This window comes from Galeopterus variegatus, unplaced genomic scaffold (assembly GCF_000696425.1).
Source record: "Galeopterus variegatus unplaced genomic scaffold, G_variegatus-3.0.2 Scaffold668, whole genome shotgun sequence".
Taxonomy (NCBI): Eukaryota; Metazoa; Chordata; class Mammalia; order Dermoptera; family Cynocephalidae; genus Galeopterus; species Galeopterus variegatus.
In genome coordinates this window covers 496,701-519,271 of record NW_007726779.1, presented here as the reverse complement: position 1 = coordinate 519,271, position 22,571 = coordinate 496,701, and the positions used below count along the sequence as shown (strand labels likewise).

The 22,571-nt window shown below is 47.8% G+C and overlaps 1 protein-coding gene across 1 annotated transcript in view; it reads left to right on the top strand.

Moving 5' to 3' along the window:
* Positions 1-2,607: 2,607 nt before the first annotated feature.
* Positions 2,608-22,571, top strand: part of TMPRSS2 (transmembrane protease, serine 2) — a 25,550-nt gene continuing 5,586 nt past the window's right edge. Inside the window, exons 1-7 of the mRNA XM_008571221.1 lie at positions 2,608-2,670; positions 4,750-4,972; positions 9,811-9,897; positions 10,600-10,719; positions 18,126-18,252; positions 19,311-19,421; positions 22,161-22,204. Of these exons, the coding sequence (XP_008569443.1) occupies positions 2,656-2,670; positions 4,750-4,972; positions 9,811-9,897; positions 10,600-10,719; positions 18,126-18,252; positions 19,311-19,421; positions 22,161-22,204 (727 nt within the window). The 5' untranslated portion in view covers positions 2,608-2,655. The remainder of the gene's footprint in view (positions 2,671-4,749; positions 4,973-9,810; positions 9,898-10,599; positions 10,720-18,125; positions 18,253-19,310; positions 19,422-22,160; positions 22,205-22,571) is intronic.

Below are 22,571 nucleotides of genomic sequence, written 5' to 3'. Positions count from 1 at the left end.
GGGATGAGAGTGTGTGGTTAGGCAGGACCTTTGGAAATAATCTTAGGAAGCTGCTGAGTTCTTTCCTGCTTATTAGACAAGAGTGCAGGATGTACTGTGTCAATGTCAACTCTTAGAATCCTCTCTCCTCACAAAGTAGACATAGGAAAGCTACACTAATGCGTGACAATCACATTAGTTTAAAAGCTTAAATGTTATATGTATTTTCAATGGTGAACTCTCCCTCCTATGCATTAGTCAGTTTTCTTTCTTCATACCCAGAAGGTGTTGCCTTTATTTTTAATATTAAAAAAATCTCAAAGCTATCAACATGACCTGATTCTCATATTTTATCTGCACATGAAAAGTAAATAAGTAATCTGGTGTATTTTTATTGAGACCTGTTCGATGCAATTTCCCAAGATTAAAAAGCCATATTCATTTTTATTCATAGCAGGTGGTGGGGTTTTTTTTTTAGTTTAGTTTTCAGACACTAGTTTTGCTTAGGAAATGGAGATGCAGAGGTGTGCGCAGCAGGCTCTGCTGCATCTGAACTTCATGTTGGTGGCTTGCTAGTACGTGCTGCTGTTATTTACATTTGCAGATGAGACGGAGGCATAGGGACATTAACCAACTCGCTCCACATCATAGTGCGTCACTGAGCCTGGGTTTGAATCCAAAGAGTTTAGTCCTGGAGTTCATGGGCTTAACAGCTATGCTGTGCTGACTGCTGGTGTTTGAGCACCTGCTGTTTGTCAGGCACTGTTTTTGACTGGCTGGTACAGGGATCGACCCCAGACCTTGGTGTTATCAGCACCACGCTCTAACCAACTGAGCTGACCGGCTAGCGCAGGTTCTTTACAGATGAAAAATATCCCGACCCTCATCTGGCCAGCTTCAAAGCCCTGAGCCTTCTCCAGGTTCCTGTTTCCTTGTTGGGAGCCTGGTCTTGTGGATGGATGATCTTGAAGACCATTTCTTAAAATATTCTTTGGTTGTTTCAAGCCAAGCGGGGAGAGGTGGAGAAAAGCCTTTCATTTGCTCATGGGGCGGGTGTTAAAGAAAAGATGATTCAATGACACTTGTTAAAGCATGATAAGGAAATCTTTATTCAGGACCACCCTGATAGGTGTGGAGACCCTGTGATGGGATTTTGCATTCGGGGAGAGATTGGGCCCAATTCTGAATACAGCATGGGCAAGGGGGGATTTATAGCCAAGGAGCAGGGTGGTGTTGGTGGATGGAAAACCACTAAGAGGAAACATCAGGGGTGACGGGGATTCTAGCTAAACCTACCTAACAGGATTCCTGCTGAAGACAGGCCAGGGTGTTCAGACATCACCTGGGGGGTGGTGGCAGATGAGGACCCATCTTCGGATGAAGACCAATCAAGTGTTAAGAGTGATCAGATGGGGGTGGGAGATTCTTGCTAAACTAAGCAGGGCTCTTTTCTAAAACTGGATTTTACAAGGAAGGGTACAGATGGCCTAGCAGGTTCAGAAGCCTGATAATGTTTGGCCAAACAAACATCTTTGTCAGTAAAGGATGATGTCAGAGCGCTTTACTACAAAGCATTTCATGCTGACGATATCTCTAGATAGGATGGCTTACTGTTTACAAATGACTACAAAGAAGACGACCCATAGCTTTCTTTTTATTACTGCTAATGTTAGAAATGGTTAAAATGGTTCACTCTGAATTTCTTTTTTTGGATTTGGGGTAGTAAATGGAATAGGTGTAGATGTGTTTTACAGAACTTTTTTGACATATGTATTTATAAAAAAATTGGGAGGTCCCCTATGGCTTAACAAAGTCAGATGTGGCCTATGTCTGGTGTTAAGTTCTAGACCGCCTGCTCGACGGTGGGTGGCTACACACACATGCCTGTGGGTGTTCTGCGGGAGAGGGTATCTGAACACCTGCTTCTCTTGGTGCCTGGCACCATGGGGTGCCCCCTCTGCACCCTCTCATTGAATTTCAACCTTACAAAATAGGTGGATTTCTATGTCAGTTCTCCAGATGAGGAGCCTGAGATTTCAGCGAGGTTTAGTTACTTGCCCAGTGATACCTCCTGGAAGTGGACTGACAGTTTTTGTCCCCAGGGCTTTGCTTCCCGGGATACCATTAATCTCTAATGAACTTGACAGGTTTAGAAGTGACTTTGTAGAAGTTCTTCCATGTTTTTATCCCATGATTCTCCCTTTGGTAGGTGTAACATAAGAGGAAATCACAGCCTCCTGGGAGAGCCGTGCTAAGTGCAGCAGGACTGCTGGGCTCAGAGGGAGCTTCCTGGTGTCTGAGTCTTGGGGCCCGTCCCTCCTTCCTTCTGGTCAGGCTGTCCTGGCCACAGTACTTACAATTGTACCGCACCCCCTCCAACAGAGGCAAGTCCAGATCCCAGATGCTGGACTTGAACGCTTCTGGGGTTAGCTCTAAGACGCGAGCGAGTCCCAAACTCCCTAAGTCTAGAGAGGTGCGGGCCAAAGGTTAATGGGCAAAACTGCTGTTTGTTCTGGTGTGAGGTAACTTTCACCTAGAAAGTGTTCTAGTTCTTTCTAGATTTATCTTCTCAAATCTAACTGGTATGGAAATATTACAGTCTTGTAATTCTTTCTTCTAGGTCATTGTGAAAGTTCCAAATACCTGCTATTACTCGATGCTGTTGATAAAATCAGGATGGCTTTAAACTCAGTAAGTGGTTAATTATTACCTTCCTGGCCTCTTCGTTCCCTTATTCCTTCTGCTATTCCCAACAGTGTGCGTTGGTCAGCATTGAGCTGTTCGTTTGAGGCATTCTCTAGAAGGAGTGGGTCAGGGGTGTAGCCACACAGCTGTTGTGCGGATGGGTCTCGAAAGCCATTGGTGCTGGGGAGCAGTGGGGAGATGTGTGTTCTCACCTGGACCTCCTCCCTTCCTGCTTTGAGGGTGGGGCTGGGGTTGGGGGAGGAGGGGGGTGAGGCAGGGTGCTGGCAAAAGGGAGTATAGTCCCAGGGAGCAGGGCTTGTGTGGGATGCCCAGCTTGCTGATAAACTGGGAAAACTAATTGCATGAGGTGCTGGGGAGCCGTCCCTCTCCCTGGAGCCCACCCACTTTGGAGACAAATGCAGTTGTCTTTGTTCTCCATGATATCTGACCAATTCTTCTTGTACCTGAAAGCAGTGCATTTAGTAAAGAGCATATGGTTAGTAAAAAAATGTTCTACATTCTATATCTGGAAAACATACCTTTGTTTTGCCCTTTATTTGTTACTGACATTTATTTTTTACTGGGTCTGTTTTTAATTTCAAACCCACTGCACAGGAATTCTCAGGGACAAACTACTTCATCTGCTGTGCCTTTCTGGGTGGGACCAGCATGTTCTTAGATGGTTTAGATTTAGGGCAGACACACGTGCTGGTTTTTGTGCCTCTGGTACCCTCGTTTAGATTAGAGATTACCCTTCATTTTCCCTCTGTCTCCTGCTCTGGTTTAGAGTTACAATCCTGGGACTTTTGAAGGCTGGCATTAGTGACTTAGTGAGCTGTTAAGTGTGGGAGCTGACATTCAGCTCCGTCCTTTACAATCACGCTTCCCCGGAGGCCTCAATTAAAGTTCCAAACACAAATTTGCCTCTGCTCACAACACCTGTCCTCTGAGGACAACCCCTCTGTTGTCTCTGAGGTCAACAAGAGACAAGGGGCAGAAGTTGGTGAGTGGGAAAATGTTTTGCATGGGGACCCCTAGATACAGATAAGGGGACAAATGTGGCCTCCAGAGCAGCCCAGCCAACAGGCTGTGGAGAGTTGAAAGAGGGGAGTGCAGGCTGGTGGGGTCCAGAGCGGCCTGTTGGGGGTGGGCCCGAGAGGGCAGGCCTTGAGAAAGCAATTCTAAGTGGGCCCAGGGAGAGAAGAAGGGCATTCTAGGAAGACAGACCCCAGCCAAGGGATGGGATTGAGAACAAAAGGCTGTGGCTGGGGCAGTTCCTTTCACAGGTATATCTGTGTGTACTTTGGCCTAGAAATTCTACTTATGGGGACATAATTACAGATATGCATGCCCTCTGCACAAAAATTCATGGGCTGTAAAAGGGTGTTTATTGCAGCGGAACCAGTCACAGCCCTACATTGTTAACCACTTAGCGGTCCATTAATAAGAGATGGTGAGTGAATGATTACACAGCTCTGTAAGAGAAGAGGACACAGGAGAGGAATTGGCAGAATAACCTGTGGAGTAGGCTCCTTTAGGCAGATTTCTTAACTCAGTTTCTTCTCCGCAAAGTGAGTATATTAATCGTACTTGTACCAGTCCCAGGGGGTTATAGTCAGGTTTCAAGGAGACTAAGAATAAAGAGGTCTGGCAGCAGGTGAATTCTCAGAACATTAGCTATTATTATTCTTACTATGATCCTGGTATCACTAGTCCATAATTTTGCATCTCAATTCTCAAGGAGAGGCCTGGAGGAATTAAAGGTATTGGATATTGGCTCAGTGGGTTCTAATCCCAGACTTCCATACATTTTTCTTTATTTGTTTTTTACTAAATCCCAATGTCAGCCACTTTCTTTATTTCAAAGAATAAATAGTGAAAAACAAAACAAAACAAAAAACATTGACAGTTGAAAATCCAGGTTAGGCTTTATTCTAGGTAAGTTCAGTGTTTGACATAATTATAGACACCTTAGAAGACTCCGTAGTATCCTTTCAATGTGATGTTGGGATGTAATGTGGCATTATATATTTAACCCTTCAGGGTGAGAGTTTTATGTTATCCGTCTTCTTTTCCATTGTTCAGGGGTCACCACCAAGTGTTGGACCTTACTATGAAAACCATGGATACCAACCGGAAAACCTCCATCCCCAGCAACCCGCGGTTGCTCCCAATGCCTACGGAATGTACCCGGCTCAGTACTACCCGTCCCCGGTGCCTCAGTACACTCCGAGCGTCCCAACGTACTCTTCGACACCCGTCACCCACACGCAGCCCAGAGCCCCATCAGGGAGATTATGCACCTCAAGTAGGATCCTTTTTGCATTTATTTTCTACAACGAACCCATTTCTGGGTCTGCCTTCTCTAGTGGGCTCTCGCTCCCACCAGCTCTGGGGCCAGCGCTCCTACTCTGATCCTAGTCTGCTCCTGCTCCTGAATCTGCAGGGCCAGCTGCCTCCCCATGCTTGTCCCCTCCTGCCCAGGGCCTTGCGGGGCCTCCAGGCCACAAAGACCTTCCTCTTCCTGTAACTCTCCTGTGCAGCTCTGCCTGTACCGCTCAGCGTGGTCTTTCACAGCAGCATCTCTGTGTCGTGTCTTGCCTCCATGACTTAGTGCTGCACGCTCCTACTCTGATCCTAGTCTGCTCCTGCTCCTGAATCTGCAGGGCCAGCTGCCTCCCCACGCTTGTCCCCTCCTGCCCAGGGCCTTGCGGGGCCTCCAGGCCACAAAGACCTTCCTCTTCCTGTAACTCTCCTGTGCAGCTCTCCCTGTACCGCTCAGCGTGGTCTTTCACAGCAGCATCTCTGTGTCGTGTCTTGCCTCCATGACTTAGTGCTGCATCCTCTTGAATAAATGGTAAGCTCCCAGGGACAGGAATAAGCCACCTTACCTGTCTGTGTCATACAGTCCCCGGAAAACAGCAGGTCATGTGTAAGATGCTCCATTCCTCTGTGAATGACATGGCTGTAGCACAAAAGTCCCTGCGACATCTCACTTGGCTTTACATCCCTGTAAAGTAGATAGCCTGAGCGGAGCGTAAAGTGATGGTGACTGAATGTTGAATTTCCTTGGCTTTCGCTTGTACCCTATATCTTTCATACCCTCTCTTTCATCTCCTTTTCTTGCCATTTCATTTTGTCTGTCTTGTGTCTCTGCAGACCCCTCCCTCTTACACCTGCTCCTGGCTTTTAATCTGCACTAGTTTCAAAGATAGGGTAGCCAGGTGGAAGTGGTACAGCAGTGGCTAAACCCAATGAACTCTTTAAGGGAAGATGTTTTTATTTTGTGAAATATGCATACATGTCTGTACAACTTGTACCACTAAAGATTAATAATAAGTCAACTTCCATGTGCCCACCATCACATAATCGGTAACTGAAGTGGTTGGCACCAGTGCTACATGAAGCCCTGTGTGCCCCTCCCCAGACCTCTCTACCGGAGGCTCCTGACAAGGGTGGTACTCTTGATTTTCCCCTGCGACTCCCTCCCTCTCCCTTCATAAGTGTTTCTTCCGTCCCCCTCCTTTCTTCTGTTGTGAGGCACCCTCCCACAAGATATGCACTTATACGCCACTCGTGCACAAAAGGGCAGTTTATTCACTCCAGCTGGCCAGCGACTGTCTCCCAAGGAGCAACCAAGGAAGAGCAGCATTGGGCCTTGGTCTTGTGGGGTTTTTAAAAGCAAAAACTACAGCCCGTTGGCACACGGGTTTGTCCAGGTGTGCAAAGCAAGCTAGGGAGCTAGGTCACAGAGGCCGAGAATGAGCCGTTCGAGCAGTCAAGCATACAAGTTTTCACTGTGTATGGTTCCTGTTCCCATGTAATAATTCACTGTGTATGGCTCCTGTTTCTATTCGATGGTTTTTTTTCTATGAGAAGGTCAACTGTTTCTCCTGCAGAAGGGGGTGGGGGTAGTCTGCAGGTCAGACAGGGGGCAAAATGGAGTTACTTAGGTTAAGCCAGCAATTCTACAGAAGCAGATAGCATATGTTATGAGGGTGTAGGGAGCTCTATTTCACTTCCACCTCCACTCTCTCCATCCCTGCGTTGTCTCTCTCATCGTGATTCCTCCTTCACCGTCCCTCTCTTCTTTTCTTTTTCTCTCTCCTTCCCTCCATTCAGTGTTCCTCTGCCCAAGGAAATATTTGTATTTGCACTGACGTCTTTCTGGTGGTGGTTGGGTGGGTTGAGACCAGCGGTTCTCAACTGGGGTGATTTTGACCCCCAGGGACATTTGGTAGTGTCTGGAGACATTTTGGGTTGTTAAAGTGCGGAGGGGTATACTACTGGCATCTCCTGGGCAGGAGCCGGGGATGCTGCTAAATATCCTACAGTGCACAAGGCAGCCCCACAACAAAGCATTGTCCAGCCAGCATGTCCGTAGAGCTGAGGTTGAAAACTCCTCCTGGTCTTCGTCCACGAGGGTGGTTGGAGGGAAGCCATGGAGAAGATGCTTATGGAACCCCGAGAGTGTCAGCTGCCTCCCGAGAAATGACAGCAGTCAGAAACCAGGGGTCCTTTCTTGAGGTTAGTACCTTCAAAAGGTGCTACTCCCACTGGTGGTGGTGAAACTCAGAGGGCCAAAGAACCCCCGACTGACATGCTTCCACTTTACGTGACGAGAGACAGTTGGACAGGATATGTTAGTTCCTTATCAATTGCTTTTATAAGGGAAGAATTTAAGCCTACATGTATGATTTTGCATCATACTTGTAACACTGTGCCCCATAAACTAAAAAATAATTTAGTAATTTTATTGTACTTACCTGGGTATTTTTAAAAATGTGTTATTGGTGTATAGTAAATAGAAAAGTATACATTTCGTAAGTGTAATGATTGGTTGAAATTATTTTGCAAGTTATTGAAATAGCACAAGTTCAGAAGTATCCCATCAGGAGCATAACTTGATGTATCTGTTTGCTTAGCAACAGCAGTGGAAGTTTTATATTTGAGTGGCCTCATACACATCCTAAAGCTCAGGCTTTGGAGAATTGAAGGTCAACGATGCTGTGCAGAGTTGACACTCGAAACTCTAAGGCTGAGTCAACAACAGACTAAATTGATAGTGATTGAGGTAAATGAATAGTAAGTGGTAATTAAACTCAGCACAAAATGCGTATCCAGCGAGGGTGAGACTGGGGCTTCCTGCTACGCACCTGCTCCTAGTGAGAGCGGGCGATGCCACCCACTCAGAGTGAGGTTAAGGGTATCAATTAAATAACCTTTAACTAGCCAGGCATGTGATTTTACCTTAGATAAAATGGCTTGCAGGGAACTCATCTAAGGAGGAAAGTTTCCTTGGTAATGGGTCAAAGAGTCCATTTGGAATTTCCCCTGTGAACTTCCTCAGGGGCTCCACCCTGCGCCCTAAGGCACGGTCACTGAGCCGGTTGTGATAACATTGTGTGCTTGGGCTTGGTTCTCCAACCAGTGGCCTTGGCCTCCTGTGAGTCTGTTAGAAATGCAAATTCATGCCCAACCCCTCCCCTCCCCCCCACTGAATCAGAATCTTGAGTGATGGGGAACAGGTTACCTGGGGAATTCTTTTTTTTTTAAAGTTTATTTATTTATTATTATTATTTACATTCAATGATGTTGTTGTGGAGCAGTTGGGGCGGGGAGAGGGGAAAGGGGAAGGAAATAGGGTGGGAGAAGAAGGAAGGAGGACGGATGGGATTGAGGCTTATGCCGCCCCACTCATACCCACAGGGTAGACCAGGGGGCTTCCAGCAGTGGCTCATCATTGCTGGGCTGGGTGCAGATGTCAGGGGGGTATGGCCGAAGCCGTCGCCCACCACAACCCCAGCTCCAGAGCCATGGGCGCTTCTTGTGCTGCTCAATGGTCATCGCTGGGCTGGTTGGGGCGGGGGGCGTGGCCGAGGCCTAAGGGTCCCCTTTGCCCGAGAGAGTCAGGAGGCTTCCTGCAGCAGCTCGGTGGTCCTTCCTGAGCTGGTTGCCCCGGGGAATTCTTAAGCCTGTTGCAGTTGTAGAATTAGCAGAAAGCAATAACAGAATGAGAGGCGTGGCTTTGAGCCTGGAGCAGCCGGCTCAGCTCTGTCCCCTCCAGCTCCCTGCAGAAGCTGAATTTCTTGCCCTGGCGGCTGCCCAAAGCACAGGTGTGCACAGGTGGCGGCAGCAGGCCGTCCGGTCTGTGTGAGTGCCTTCTCCCTGCTCTCTCCAGCCCGAAGCCGCACTGTGTGTAGGGATTGCGGGGTGCGAGGGTCGCTTTCCTGGGCCTGTGAGTGGGCCGAGCCCAATGTCACAGGCCAGATGTCTCACCCCGAGGTGCCTTCTGTGGCTTTGAAGCAACTTTTGCTTCACACTCTCTGGCTAGCAACGTCATGTCTGTTTTAACTAGAGAAAATTGGTGACCTTTTCCAAATTCTTTTATTCTTTTTTTTCCTCCCAAATTCCTTTTTCTCTTAGCAGAAATGTGCCTTTACTCTTAGTCCAGTGTTTTTGCCCTTGGACCAAAGGGCCCGTGCCGGCGCTCTCCCTTAGAGATTTCGGCAGTGATGGGAATGTTTTGCAACTGTACCGTCCAATACAGTGGCTGTGGCTGCTGGCCGCATGTGACTACTGAGCACTTGAATTTACCCAATTTTACTTAATTCTATTTAACTTTAATTAAAGTGCAAATAACCATCTGTGGCTAGTGGCTGTGGAATGGGACAACGCGGATTGTTGATAGCATTTGTTTGCTGACAGACCTGGGTAAGACGATTTACTCTTCTGCCTTGAGGACCACCGACAGGGTGGTGATAGTTTTGGGGACATTATTATTATTTTACTTATGCTTGTAATTACCCCAGCGAGATACTGTTTATCTCGTAGCCAATTTTTTTAGATTAATCATTCGCCTGTTTTAAGGCCCTTTTTAGCATACCATACTTCTTTTCCAGGAGCTTAACTTTGGTGTACTTTGCTTCAGATCATGGCTTTCTACTTCTACAAAAAGTATAAAGTTTGGTGCTACAGAAGAAGTCAGGCTTCCCAGGACACGTTTTTAAAATTAAAAGTCAGGTTTTCAAGTGTCTGAGAAGTAATTATTTTTTATACAGCATACTATAAAAATAGTGGATAAGATCTGAGAGTGTGGTGTGTGCACAACTCTGACGTGAATGTCACACTTTCCTCTTTGTGCAGGAGCCAAGAAGTCACTGTGCATCGCCTTCGCCGTGGGGGCTGTCCTCGCTGCGGGCGCGCTGGCCGCTGGCCTGCTCTGGAAGTTCAGTAAGTGCGGGAGTGCCTGCAGTCCCCACGTGCTGAGTGCGATGCTGCACTCTGGGCTGGGGAGACCTGCGGCCCTTCCTGGAGTCTCTTCCAATGCAAGGTGGCTGTTTTCTCTGGTGTGGCTGAACAACCGTTCCTGAGAACAGCCAATCTCATTGTCTGGGTTGTTCTGTGTCACTTGTGTGCTTCCTCCTGACCTGTGGGGTGTCAGAAGCCCATGCTGTTTCTGTGTATTGACACACATAGCAGAAGTTTTTAGAATTTACCCAGTGCTGTGGGGTGCTAGGTGCCACCCGGCCCTGTGAGCACAGGTTCCCCACGTTGGGCCCACACAGGTCACCTGTATGTCTTTGTACAGCAGTGGCTGCTGAGGGCCAGGCCTGCTCTCCTGTGCCGCCTCCGGTTGTCGCAGCTCCTGCCTTTTCCATTAGCCTGGGGCAGCGCAGGCTCATGGACATGAGTAGGTGACTGCGGTCACCTGTGCAGGACGTGCTTGTGCCGTCCACATCCTAACACTGAGAGGGTCCTTCCCACTGGCCTCAACCCTGGTTCCTAATGTCCCCAGCTCTAATTCCACTTGCATCTGTGGGTGGCAAGGATGTAGCCCTCTTTATTAAAAAAAGGAAGGGGTCATTTCCTCTTGTTTGTGGGGCCCCCATGGTTTCCCAGCCTGACGGCATCTCCCTCTGTTTCCTCCGCAAGTGGAGAACGAGTGCTCGGTGTCCGGCATGGAGTGCGGCTCCTCGGGGACCTGCGTCAGCTCAGCTTACTGGTGTGATGGGATTTCTCAGTGCCCCAGCGGGGAGGACGAGGACCAGTGCGGTGAGTGCCCCTCCTGTTGAACCGGTGCAGCTAGCAGACTGCCCTGCTCAGGCAGCGCCGGGCTCCTCAAGTTCACCCTGAAGACAGCGGCCGGGCTCAGGGTGACTGTGCTGGGCCCATGTCCAGCATCGCCTTCCGTCACTGAGCGCCTGCCTTGGGCTGAGCCCTGGGGCTCAGAGGGGCTGTGCTCCTGGCCAGGCATCACACAGATGGTGGGAGGGAGGTGACAGGACCAGCGGGCACTGCGGCCCTCGGACGCGTGTGCTCCCAGTGGGCACAGGACATCAATTAAAATGAGCACACTGTTTACAGCATAAGGTTGGGGATGCACTCTGTTATTTCCAAAACAAGCTGCCTTTCAAGTTGTATCTATTGTCACAGAGTAGGCACGTCTGCTTTTCTTTCGTGCTTTCTTTCCTTATTTTGATTGACAAGTAAAAATCATATATATTTATGGTGTACAACATGAGCTTTTGACATATGTATACTGTGGAATGGCTGGGTCAGGCTATTAGCATATGCAGTAGTACCTCACGTACTAATTCTGTGGTAAGAACACTTACAATCTACTCTCTCAGCACTTTACAGCTGTATAATACATTGTTACTAACTGCGGTCACTGAGACGTACAGTAGATCTCTCGGACTCACTCCTCCTGTCTAACTGAAGTTTTGTGGCCTTTGACCCACATCTCCCCTACCCCCCACCCCATCCCCTGGTAACCACTGTTCTACTCTGTTCCTGTGAGTTTGACTTTTTTACACTCCTTGTGTAAGTGAGATCACACGGTCTGAAGAGTTTTCCTCTGTATCGATGGAGCACATTTTCTTTATCCCTCCATCCATGGATGGGCACTTAGGTTGTTTCCATCTCTTGGCTATTGTGAATAGAGCTGCAGTGAACATGAGGGTGCACGTGTCTCTTTGACATAATGAGTTGGATATGTGTACCCAGTAGTGGAACTTCTGGGTCATATGGATCATTAACTATTTTTAGTTGTCTGAGGACCTCCGTGCTGTTTCCCATCATGGCTGTACTAATCTACATTAGTGCGAGGACTCCCCCCTTCTCCACATCTTCACCAACACCGTTATCTCATGTCTTTTTGATAATGGCCATTCTAACAGGTGCCGGGTGATATCTCATTGCAGTTTTAATTTGATTTTTCATTTCTATTCTCTGTTAATTTTAGAAGGCTGGAACAGGAAACATGGTGCTGGAGTATGGGAGCTGGGCTAGGAATGCTCACCCCAGTCAGCAGCCCACTGCGTCCTTGCCCGGGAGCTGCTGTCTTTCCTGTAGTCTGGTGCGGTGGGCAGTGACGCAGCTGCGGGTTTCTGGGTGTTTGTTCTGAGTTGCACGGAGGTTGTTGGTGAGACTGGAGGAACGGTCTTCTTCCAGCTCTGTGTGTAACGGGGCTCTACGGTCGGCGGAGGCTGGCTCATTTCTCCCTAAGAGTCGCCTCTTCCCATTTCCCCCTCCCCTAGAATGTCCTATTTCCCAGCCATCATGGTGTATTCTAGGACTGGGGACACGGTGACAGTGGTGTGCATACTCACATTTTAGTTCCCGCTGAGCAAACTCTGACATCTTTGCACTAGGAACTTTTTTTTTTTTAATAGAAATTTAAGAATTGCAGTCAGAGGAACCACCAGAAATCTCTTAGCCAGCTTTCTCCTTCTCTCAAGTATACTTCTGACCCCTTGGGGTTTTATTTGAAAACCATAAACCTCTGAGCTGGCTGAGAATGCTAGAAAAAAATACTTTGCCACTTTGTGACACTTTGCCACTTTGTGACACTTTGCCACTTTGTAGTAATCTTTCTTCTCCTACGTGTTGTCCTTGGTGAGGACTGGTTTCCTGTCATGTCCACACTTCCAGGTCAAGACCCTCGTGTAAGATGGGGTGTGGGTCTTCACTTGTAGAATTTCCCAGTGAGGAGGACTGGATCCCCCCGGATCCCGGCCGTGTGCCCACCTTTAGTGGATGCGTATTCTGTGTGCTTGACGTCTCTGTTCTGTGTCCTGCGAGCTCCCACGCATGCTCCCACCTAGGAGAGTATTTGCCATGGGAAATGACCCAGGCGCTGTTTAAACAGTTCCTTTGCTTTGTTTTGGCAAGAATTTATTGTTACCATTTTCTTAAATAAAGTAGGGAGCTTTCGAGGTTGAGTAGAGTGTAGTTAACGTGCCACATGGAACGGCTTCTGGTGTTTTCCTGCCCCTGTGTGGGTGGATAAACCCCAGCGAGGGGTCCTAACAAACTCCCATGTTACCTGGAGAGCCTCTCTCCTCCTGATGTTTAAGTCTTATTTATTTAACTACTTTGACAGTTAATACACAGAAATAGATCCTAATCCAGGAAATACAAAAGGGTATGGAGTAAAAACATCTCATCTTCCCTGTTCTTCTTACACACACACACACACACACACGTGCCACACACACCACACACACCACACACACACCACACACACACACCACACACATTCCACACATACATGTCACACACCACACCACACATAGCACACACACCATATACATGCCACACACACACCACACACACCAAACACACGCCACACACATACCACACACACGCCACACACCATACCACACATCAGACACACACTACACCACACACACAGCACACACACATGCCACATGCACACATAAGTGCCCCCCACACAGCAATACACACCACACACACACATGCCACATACATACCACATACACACCAAAACGTCACACATATACACACCACAACGTCACACACATACACACACACACAGATGCCCACAGGGTCACTAGTCAATCATTTCTTTCTCAGGGACAACTAGTGTGAGTTGCTTCTTCCAAACAGTTTTTGCATAAAAAAGTAAATACGGGTGTGCATTCTTAACCCCCCATTCTTCTTTTTTTTTTCAGATAGCAAAACATCACCTTTATTACTGAGGGAGTCTGGGTTGGGATGGAGCTTTTAATTCTGCAAAATGGGCTTCCTACAACTACAGCCCAGAGCTGAACAGACTTGCCCTGCTGTTCACAGGCCCACATGGGGTGAAGAGAGGAAGCTCTGCTCCGTGTGGGGACAGGGAGTGAGATGAGCCCAGCGTGGCCAGTTTACCCAAACGTCCCTGTCAGAGAAATCGTTCTGATGCCAGAGGAAGGGTTTGGGAACCCAACAGTCGGCCTCGACCTACCCTGTCCTCTTACCAGGTTCTTGACTCCTCCACAGGAAAGAATTCAAGAACAGAGTCACAATAGAGAGTGAGAACAGGTTTAATGTAACGAATAAGAGATACAGACTTCACAGAGAGAGCGCAGCCTAGCTCCAGAGACTGAGAAGGGCCCCCACCACATTAACTCAAAAGTTAAGAAAAACACACTTAAAGTTCAGTACAGAGTGCAGGCTGGCTCGAGAGAGTGAGCAGCTGCTGCTGAAAGTAAACTTAACACAAGAGTAAAGCACACACACCACAGCCGGTGAAGTGCGGCTGGCCCCAGGAGAGTGAGCCCCAGCCCCGCCTTCTGCCAGGATTCCACGTTTACAGCTTCACTATCTAATACATATTCATACTGTCTAATGAATATTCAACCAGGGGGTGGTTCCCTGTTGTGTAACTCAGTCTTGCACATGCTCAGTTGGTCTTTTTTAAGGGCATCTTCATTGGTCAAATCTTATCACACACACCAGCCATACAAGAATATTCTGTGCTCTTTAGAATCTCTAGTGGGAAGGTCATTCAGTGAATAAACTCCCTTCCACTGAGCATGCTCAGTCTCTGGGGACATCTAAGACTGTGTAAACTTCTTTTACTGAGCATGCCCAGCCTGCACTCTGTTCTGAACCTTAAGTGAACTGGATTTGCATAAGCCAGTCCCTTGTAGTCTCAATTTCCTTGTGTTGGTGCCCAAAATAGGTCTAAGAAAATAGGTCTAACAAGCAACAGTAACTCTCCTCTAGGGGAGGGCCCAAGACCTTGGGGAATGGCTTGAAACTTAGCGGTGTGTCCTATAACCCAAAACCTGGGAAACTGAGCACCTCCTATCTCAGTTCTACCTGTCATCCCCACCCCCCATCTCCCACCCATCCTGGCCAGGAAGTGAGGAAGGGAACAGCAAGAGTCCAGGAGTGTTGCAGCATTGGATTCGCTCTGCACTGATGGAAGTGTCTGGAGCTGCTTAGCACCCCCGTTTCACAGTGGTTACTAACCAGGTGCCTCTTTAACACTAGATAACATATGGAAATAGTTTCCTATGGGGACATGAGCTCCTCTTCCTTGTCCCGTTGCTGCTCAGTTAGTGTCCTCTGTATGGATTCATCATTACTCAGCCAGTCTCTTCTTGGTGGGCATTTAGGTTCTTTCTGCCTTTTGCTCCGAGCGTGTGAGCATATTGGTAAAAAAAAAACCTTCCTAGAATTAAAATTGCTGGGTCAGAGGGTTTGTGTATTTGTAATTTGATAGATGCTCCTCAATTTGGTTTTATCTAATTTCCATATGGATTATTCATATAGAATGAGACAGATGAACGTGACATTGTGTGTTCTTTTATATTAGACCAGAACATGCATGCGATATGCTTTTAATTTGTCCACCTTGTAGAGTGGAAATTGTTTTCAATGAAATGCATACCTTCCGAGGCTGAAGAATATAATCTGTCCCATGGAAAACATCCAAACATTGAATGTGTGCAGAGCTTTCTTCCTACGGGTGTGTGTGTGTGTGTGTGTGTGTGTGTGTGTGTGTGTGTGTGTGTATGTCAACAGTAATATACTTTCTACTTCTATTGCTATCCTTTCTCTGAGTCTTTCTCAAAAACTCAGCAGAGAAACTAAGGAACTGCTTGCGGTGATAACAGTTAACAATACTGTACTGTATACTTGAAATTTGCTAAGAGGGTAGATCTTAAGTTTCTCACCACAAAAGAAAAGAAAAGGTAGCTGTGTGAGGTGATGGGTGTGCTAATTAGCTTGGTTGTGGTGATCATTTCACAATGGATACGTGTATCAAACCATCATGTTGTACACCTTAAGTAGATACAATTTTTATTTGTCAATTGTACCTTGATAAAGTGGAAAAAATTCTAGTGCCTCAAAAAATGCTTGAAACCGTCTGCAGCTCTCTGGCTCATCAACTGTTACCTCTCCCTAGTCAGCATTTGAATGCAGACAGTCGAAAAGAAAAAAAAAACCCTAAAATTATCCACTAACCAAGACTGAATCGTCTCCCTTACTCTCCACCACACCACAGTGGCAGTTTTATTTTGAATTGTGGAAATATATTTAATTTCAGTTACTTTAAAAAAATTTAATAGACTTTATTTTTTAGAGCCGTTTTTAGGTTTATAGAAAATTGGGCAGATAGCACAGAGGGTTACATATCCTGTCTCCTACACACGGTCTCCCCTTATTAACATCTCATATGAGTGTGGTGCATTCATTACGTCTATTGGATACATTATTAACTACAGTCCTCAGTTTACATTAGAATTTAGTTTTTCTGTTGTACAGTTTGCTGGGTTTTGACAAATGTGTAATGCCACGTACCTGCCATTACAGTAGTGTCCAGAATAGATCTACTGCCCTGAGAGCTCTGTGCTCTGCCATTTTCTCTCTTCACGCTAACCCCTGGCAAACACTGATATTTTTACTGTCTCCATAGCTCTGTGTTTCCCAGAATGTCCCAGAGTCGGAATCATAGCATTTGCAGACTTTCAAGATGGGAAAGACTTTCTTTCTCTTAGTACTATGCATTTTGGGTTCCTCCACGTCTTTTCATGGCTTGCAAGCTCATTTCTTTTAGCACTGTGTGATGTCCCATTGTTTGGATGTACCAGTTTGTTTGTTCGTTCATGTTAACAAGTGGCCAACTCACACATGGCATGCCGAACCACTCATCACCGAAGCATTAGAAAATCATCAGACCCAAGCACACTCCTTTCATGGAGGAATGATCCCAGAAGTGTCAGACTGTCCAGGGAGTCAGGGCCACAGACAGGAGGCAAGAGGTGAGGACCGAGAGTCACCGGGTCCTCATTTTAGACTTTAAGTTCACGTATGTTCTCCCAGACCACATAGCACCACTCACGTGCTTTTAAGCTTTAGGTAAGTAATGTCGTACCCAGCACATCACTTAGCAAAATGCTCTCTTTTATGGGGTGCTGCCTTCAAGGTTGTTCATGTTCATACATGACGCTCTGGTTACCCCGCAAGTTACACAGGATGGTATTCTGTGACTACGCCGCACTTGACAATTCTCCTAACCTACGAAAAGTTCCCAGAATCCTGGACTGTGGTTACCTCTAGGGAGAGAGCAGGGAATGGAATAGCGAGGGGTTCAACTGTATTTGTAATGTTTTATTTCTTTAAGCAAAACGGCTGAGGTCATTTGGGCAAAACATTAATTTGTAGGCACTTAGAGTCCCTCTGATACCAGGAGACTCAGCATGTCGCTGGGTCCTCTGCCAGGGTCTGGGATTTGGACAAGAAGAGGTCAACTTATCACTTGAAGAGATTGCTTAAAGGGATTACTTTTTTAAAATTTTTTTATCTTATTTATTACAACACATTTATTGAGATATAAATATCATAAAATTCATCCTTTTAAAGTATGTAATTCAAAGCTTTTCGTATATTCACAGATATGTATAACTTTAACCATCACCACCATCGTTCTAGAACATTTTCATCACTTCACAAAGAAACCCATACCCTTGAGCTATCACCCCATATCCTACTTCCCTATACCCCAGGTCCTAAGCAGCCGCCAGTCTACTTTCTGTCTGTAGGTTTCCCACTCTAGACATCTCACATGAGCGGAATCATGCACCACGTGGGCCTTTGTGCCTGGCTTCTCTCACTCAGCAATGTGTCTTCAAGGTTCATCATGCAGCAGCACCTATTGGAACTGCACCCCTTTTATGGCTGCAGATGTTCCGTTGTGGGATATTGGATGTGCTGTATTTGTTCGTTCATCCTTTGGTGGACATTTGGGTTGTTTCCACCTTTGGCTATTGTGACTAGTGCTGCAGTGAACATTTGTACAAGTTTTTGTCAGAACATATTTTTGATTCTTTTGCATAAAGAGCACTTTTTAGCACAGAAAAAAAACAGATTTGGGGCCTCACTTTTTGTGTGGCTAGTGCCTGGAGAAGAGCGAGCCTTGTGTGGCCGCCTCCAGAGCTCTGGTGTCCTGGGGAGTGCGAGGCTCGAGCAGCAGCACGCTGCAGGTGGGACAGTTGCATGGGCTCACGGAGAATCTCCCTCTTGTGCAGTTCGCCTCTACGGACCAAACTTCGAGCTTCAGGTTTACTCATCTCAGAGTAAGTCCTGGCACCCCGTGTGCCAGGATGACTGGAGCGGTGGGACAGTTGCATGGGCTCACGGAGAATCTCCCTCTTGTGCAGTTCGCCTCTACGGACCGAACTTCGAGCTTCAGGTTTACTCATCTCAGAGTAAGTCCTGGCACCCCGTGTGCCAGGATGACTGGAGCGAGAGCTACGGGAGAGTGGCCTGCAACGACATGGGCTACGGGTGAGTATGCACCACAGCCCAGGAGGGACGGCCCGCCCGAGTGATGGCAGCAGACAGCAGCCACTAAGAAAGGGTGCTGCACTCTGCCTCCCTGTGCACATGTGACATGCTCCCTGCCCCCTCCCACCTTGGCTTCTCTAGACTCCAGGTTACTCAGGACTGCCGGGTGCAGGGGTGCAGGCCGAGGGCATTGGTGGCTCTTTTCTTGAGGAGCCTGTGAGCCAGGGCTGGCCCATTGCTCCTCTCCACTCCCTGGTGGGGGCGGGGCCACAGGTGGGGAAAGCTGGGTTGAGGTCAGCAGGGGCAAATCCTGTGCAGTTTGCACTATGTTTGGGAGCCATTGAAGGCTCTTGAGCAGGGGAGAGAATCGATCATCAGATTTATACTTTAAAAAATTCATTCCTGCATGCAGCTCCTAGGGAAGGTGGGAAGGGTTGGACCATAGTGTCCCCTCCAGGTGATTCCTGGCCAGGGGCTGACCAGCATCGTTTGGGAAAACTTGGTGGCCCTCAGGCCTTGGGGAAAGGGTTGTATTATTTTATTGCCATTTTCTCTTCCATAGGGGTGTCCCCACATGATTCCTATGACAGTTTAGGGTGTCCTGTGTGCCCATTTTCAAATGAATTGCCACTTGATAAGGAAGTTGGCATCTAAGCTAGTGTCAATGGCTGTTTTTCTCATCTAGTTTGGGTTAGGATAAACACACCATGAAAAATAAGAAAGTATAAGTACATGTAATGTAACAAAATGTATAGATGTTAAAGTGTCCCCTGTTATAAAATTCCATTAGGTTCCTGAACTGCGATGGGGGCTTTACTATGTAATCCAAGCCTGAGGTTTAGAGATGGCATTGTGAAGTATTTCACTAGCTTAGATGCCAACTAAGATCAAAAAATGGTTATAATATAGTGTTGTTTGATTCGAACTAGTGATTTTATTTTCCAGAATGCTAAGGTTTTCCCTCTTACTCTGAACATCATAGAAGTGAGATATTATGACATACCATAGGATTTGTGATTGCTTATGACTTACTAAATAAGGGTTTCTGTCTTTTTTAGGAATAGTTTTTATTCTAGCCAAGGAATAGCAGATGACAGCGGGGCAACTAGCTTTTTGAAGCTGAACACAAGTGCTGGCAATGTTGATCTCTATAAAAGACTGTACCAGACGTAAGTGCGGATTTCTTTTTTCCTTTAAAAAATTCTGTAATGTGGACGATCAGGAGACACCGTGGGAAGTCACTGTCCTGAGCCTGATTTCTCTAAGCTGCCAGTCTGGGTTTGGAGATTAGAATCTGCCCAGGTCTGGTTACTGTAAGCAGCTCTTGGTTTATTCTCAGGACATAGCTAAGGTTTATTTATCATTTTGTTTTTGACTCTGACATCTGCCCTCGTTTGTACTGGAGAATATTATAAAATTGAAATCCACCTTTATTTTTCTTCTCTCTCCAAACATCTAGGGTTGTGTACCTCCTTGTGTCAGAGTATAGCACGGGGAATCCCAGAGACTATCTCAGGTTCCAAGTGGGATGCCCAACTCATCCTGGTTTGCTGGGAACTTTCCTGGTTTCAGCATCAAGTCCTGCTTCCCAGGAATCCTCTCTGTCCCAGGCAACCAGGATGGCTGGTCCTCTTGGCCCCGACCCGTGATCAGCAATGTCTGGTGATACTGCATGAGGGGTGGGCAGCGTTCTTGGGGCCTAGGAGTGAGTGGCTAGTTCAATCCAGCAAACGTTTTCTGCACATTAAAGCTGACTTTTGGCTAGGGGCAGGTCACAGAGTGTCCAGCCGTGATCAGCAATGTCTGGTGATACTGCATGAGGGGTGGGCAGCGTTCTTGGGGCCTAGGAGCGAGTGGCTAGTTCAATCCAGCAAACGTTTTCTGCACATTAAAGCTGACTTTTGGCTAGGGGCAGGTCACAGAGTGTCCAGCGGGTAGAAGTGAACTCAGCCAAGGGTCGCAGGATAGATGCTAGAAGGTGGGCTTAGAAGACTTACTTTGTTCTACATATGTTTAAAATGTTTGCATTCTTCCCAGGGGCATTGCTGTCATCTGAGTGTTTTCTGTTGTGAAAGTTGCACAGTGTCTTTTGCACATCAGCGTTCCCACCTCCTAGCTCCCTGTCACTCACCACAAGGTGGCTGGCCATCCCCGCCCTGCCTGCCAGGTGCCAGGTGCTACCTTTTGATAGAGGATGAACTAATCACCGGCCCCACCTTTCCTCTTAGTGGGAGGCTGGGGCGGGTATGCGTTCCTGGTGGCCGCTGGCTGAGGTGTCTGGGGGCGCTGATTTCCGGCAGCCACAGCCTGGCTGTCCTTGGGAATGTGACAGGGTGAGTCTAGTGTGGAGGGCTGTGCAGGGCCAGGTGTACCCATCAGAACAGTGGGGCTGTGGTTTGCCTGCCAGAGGAGCTAAACACAGCTGCCTGGGCTCTTTGTAAGTGCTGAGTGGTTCTTTGTCTTCCTGGGTTACTGAGCTGGTGGGAGCAGGGAGGGGAAGGCTGCCATCCCCTGGCAAGAGTCTTGGGAGCGCACAGGGCGCCGGAGGGTTGGAAGGTAGAAGAGCAGGTCATTGTCTGCTGCGTCCCGTGGCAGGGCGGGGACAGCCCTCCCTTCCCTCTCTGCATGCAGAAGCTGCCTTTGGTGCCTGGGTCTGTGGGCTGGGCCTCTGGCCAGGCTCCTGTGAGGAGTGCTACACGGTGTGCCCTATGTGTCTCTACAGACCTTCCAATTCTTAGGAAACATCTTCTCTTGAAGGAAATGTGTCTTTGCAGGCATAAGGAGTGCTACACGGTGTGCCCTATGTGTCTCTACAGACCTTCCAATTCTTAGGAAACATCTCTTGAAGGAAATGTGTCTTTGCAGGCATTGTCAGTGCCCCACAGCTAGAGGCCACCAACCAGGAGCACACCTGTGGCCACCGGGAAACCAGGGCATCTCAGGAGCAGGGTGCCAGGGGGCACTTACCGTGGGACCTGGGCTTGCTCTGGGTGGTTCTGGGGGGTTCAGAGCAGCAGGTTCTGCCCCGGGCTGGATACTGGTGGGAGCGGGGGCTTCCGTGGCTGGCCACCTTATTATCAGTTTTTCTAGAAGGTGGTGGGAATGAAGCCAAGCCTATGCTGTGACTGGTGAGGCAGCAGCAGTCCTCAAGTCAGCGGATGGGAGACGTGAGGGCGTGGTTCTGTGGTCAGGACCGGTTCCATTCTGTCTATCAGATATGATTTCGCAGCAGGCTGTGTATTGCTCCACCTCCATCACAGAGGGTCTGGTCTCATGCTGATGCTCATGGTCAGCAGACCCCGTGGCCTGGCCAGCGGTGCCGGCGGCTCTGTGTGTCAGGAGCAGCTTCTCACCTCCCTGGTATATGGGGGAAACATCACCATGCGACAGGATGCATCGACAAGTTATGTTTCCTCTGTCACCTGGAGTGTTTGACTCCCAAATGAGTAACTGTCATTTCTCCTCTGCTCCCAGGCAAATTATAGGTTTTGTTGCTTTTTATGCTGTAAGTGTAAAGCAGTTGCACGAACCCACACGTTTCCAAGTGGCTTCCTTACAAAATTAGAGGATGATTTTAAATTCCAAGAATAAAAAAAAACTAACATTATTGCATGCTACCGTCACAACTACCCTGTGAGTCGGTACAGTTACTGATAGGCACAGAGAGGTTAAGTGACTTGCCTAAGGTTACACGGCTGGGATTTGAGCCTGGTACTTTGTCTCAGTGTCTGCTCTTTGCCACTGTCCCCTATATAGATTCACTTACCTCATTTCAGTCTTAGAAGGGGACCTTCTACATCTGGGGAGACAGGACAGAGAAAATGAAGGAAAATATTCATTTCTAAGTATTTGAGTCAGGCGTCTCCTCATTTATTATAGTAATCGGAATTTCCCTTTGTCTTTTTTAGTGACTCCTGTCCTTCAAAAACAGTGGTTTCTTTACGCTGTATAGGTGAGTTCTGTCTTGATTTTTCATTTTATATTTCCAGCTAGGAAGCATTCCACACCCACAGACGAGTAATTCCCGGTGTCTCTGGACGATGTGGAGACAGGAGGATGGGGGCAGTGGCTGGTGCTGTCCAGGCTCTCGCTCGGTCCCAGCAGCTTCTCCTCTGAATGCCCATGTCCTGTGCTTCAAATGCCTCAGCCTGGACTCAGGGGTTTCCCACAGGCGACAGGCCACCTCAAGAAACTGAGACACCCTGTTCTTTGTGCCACCCTACTCACTCTCACCCCTCATACACCCACTCACCTCCCTCACCCCCTCCCTCACCCCCTCCCTCACCCCCTCCCTCACCCCCTCTCTTACCCCTCCCTCA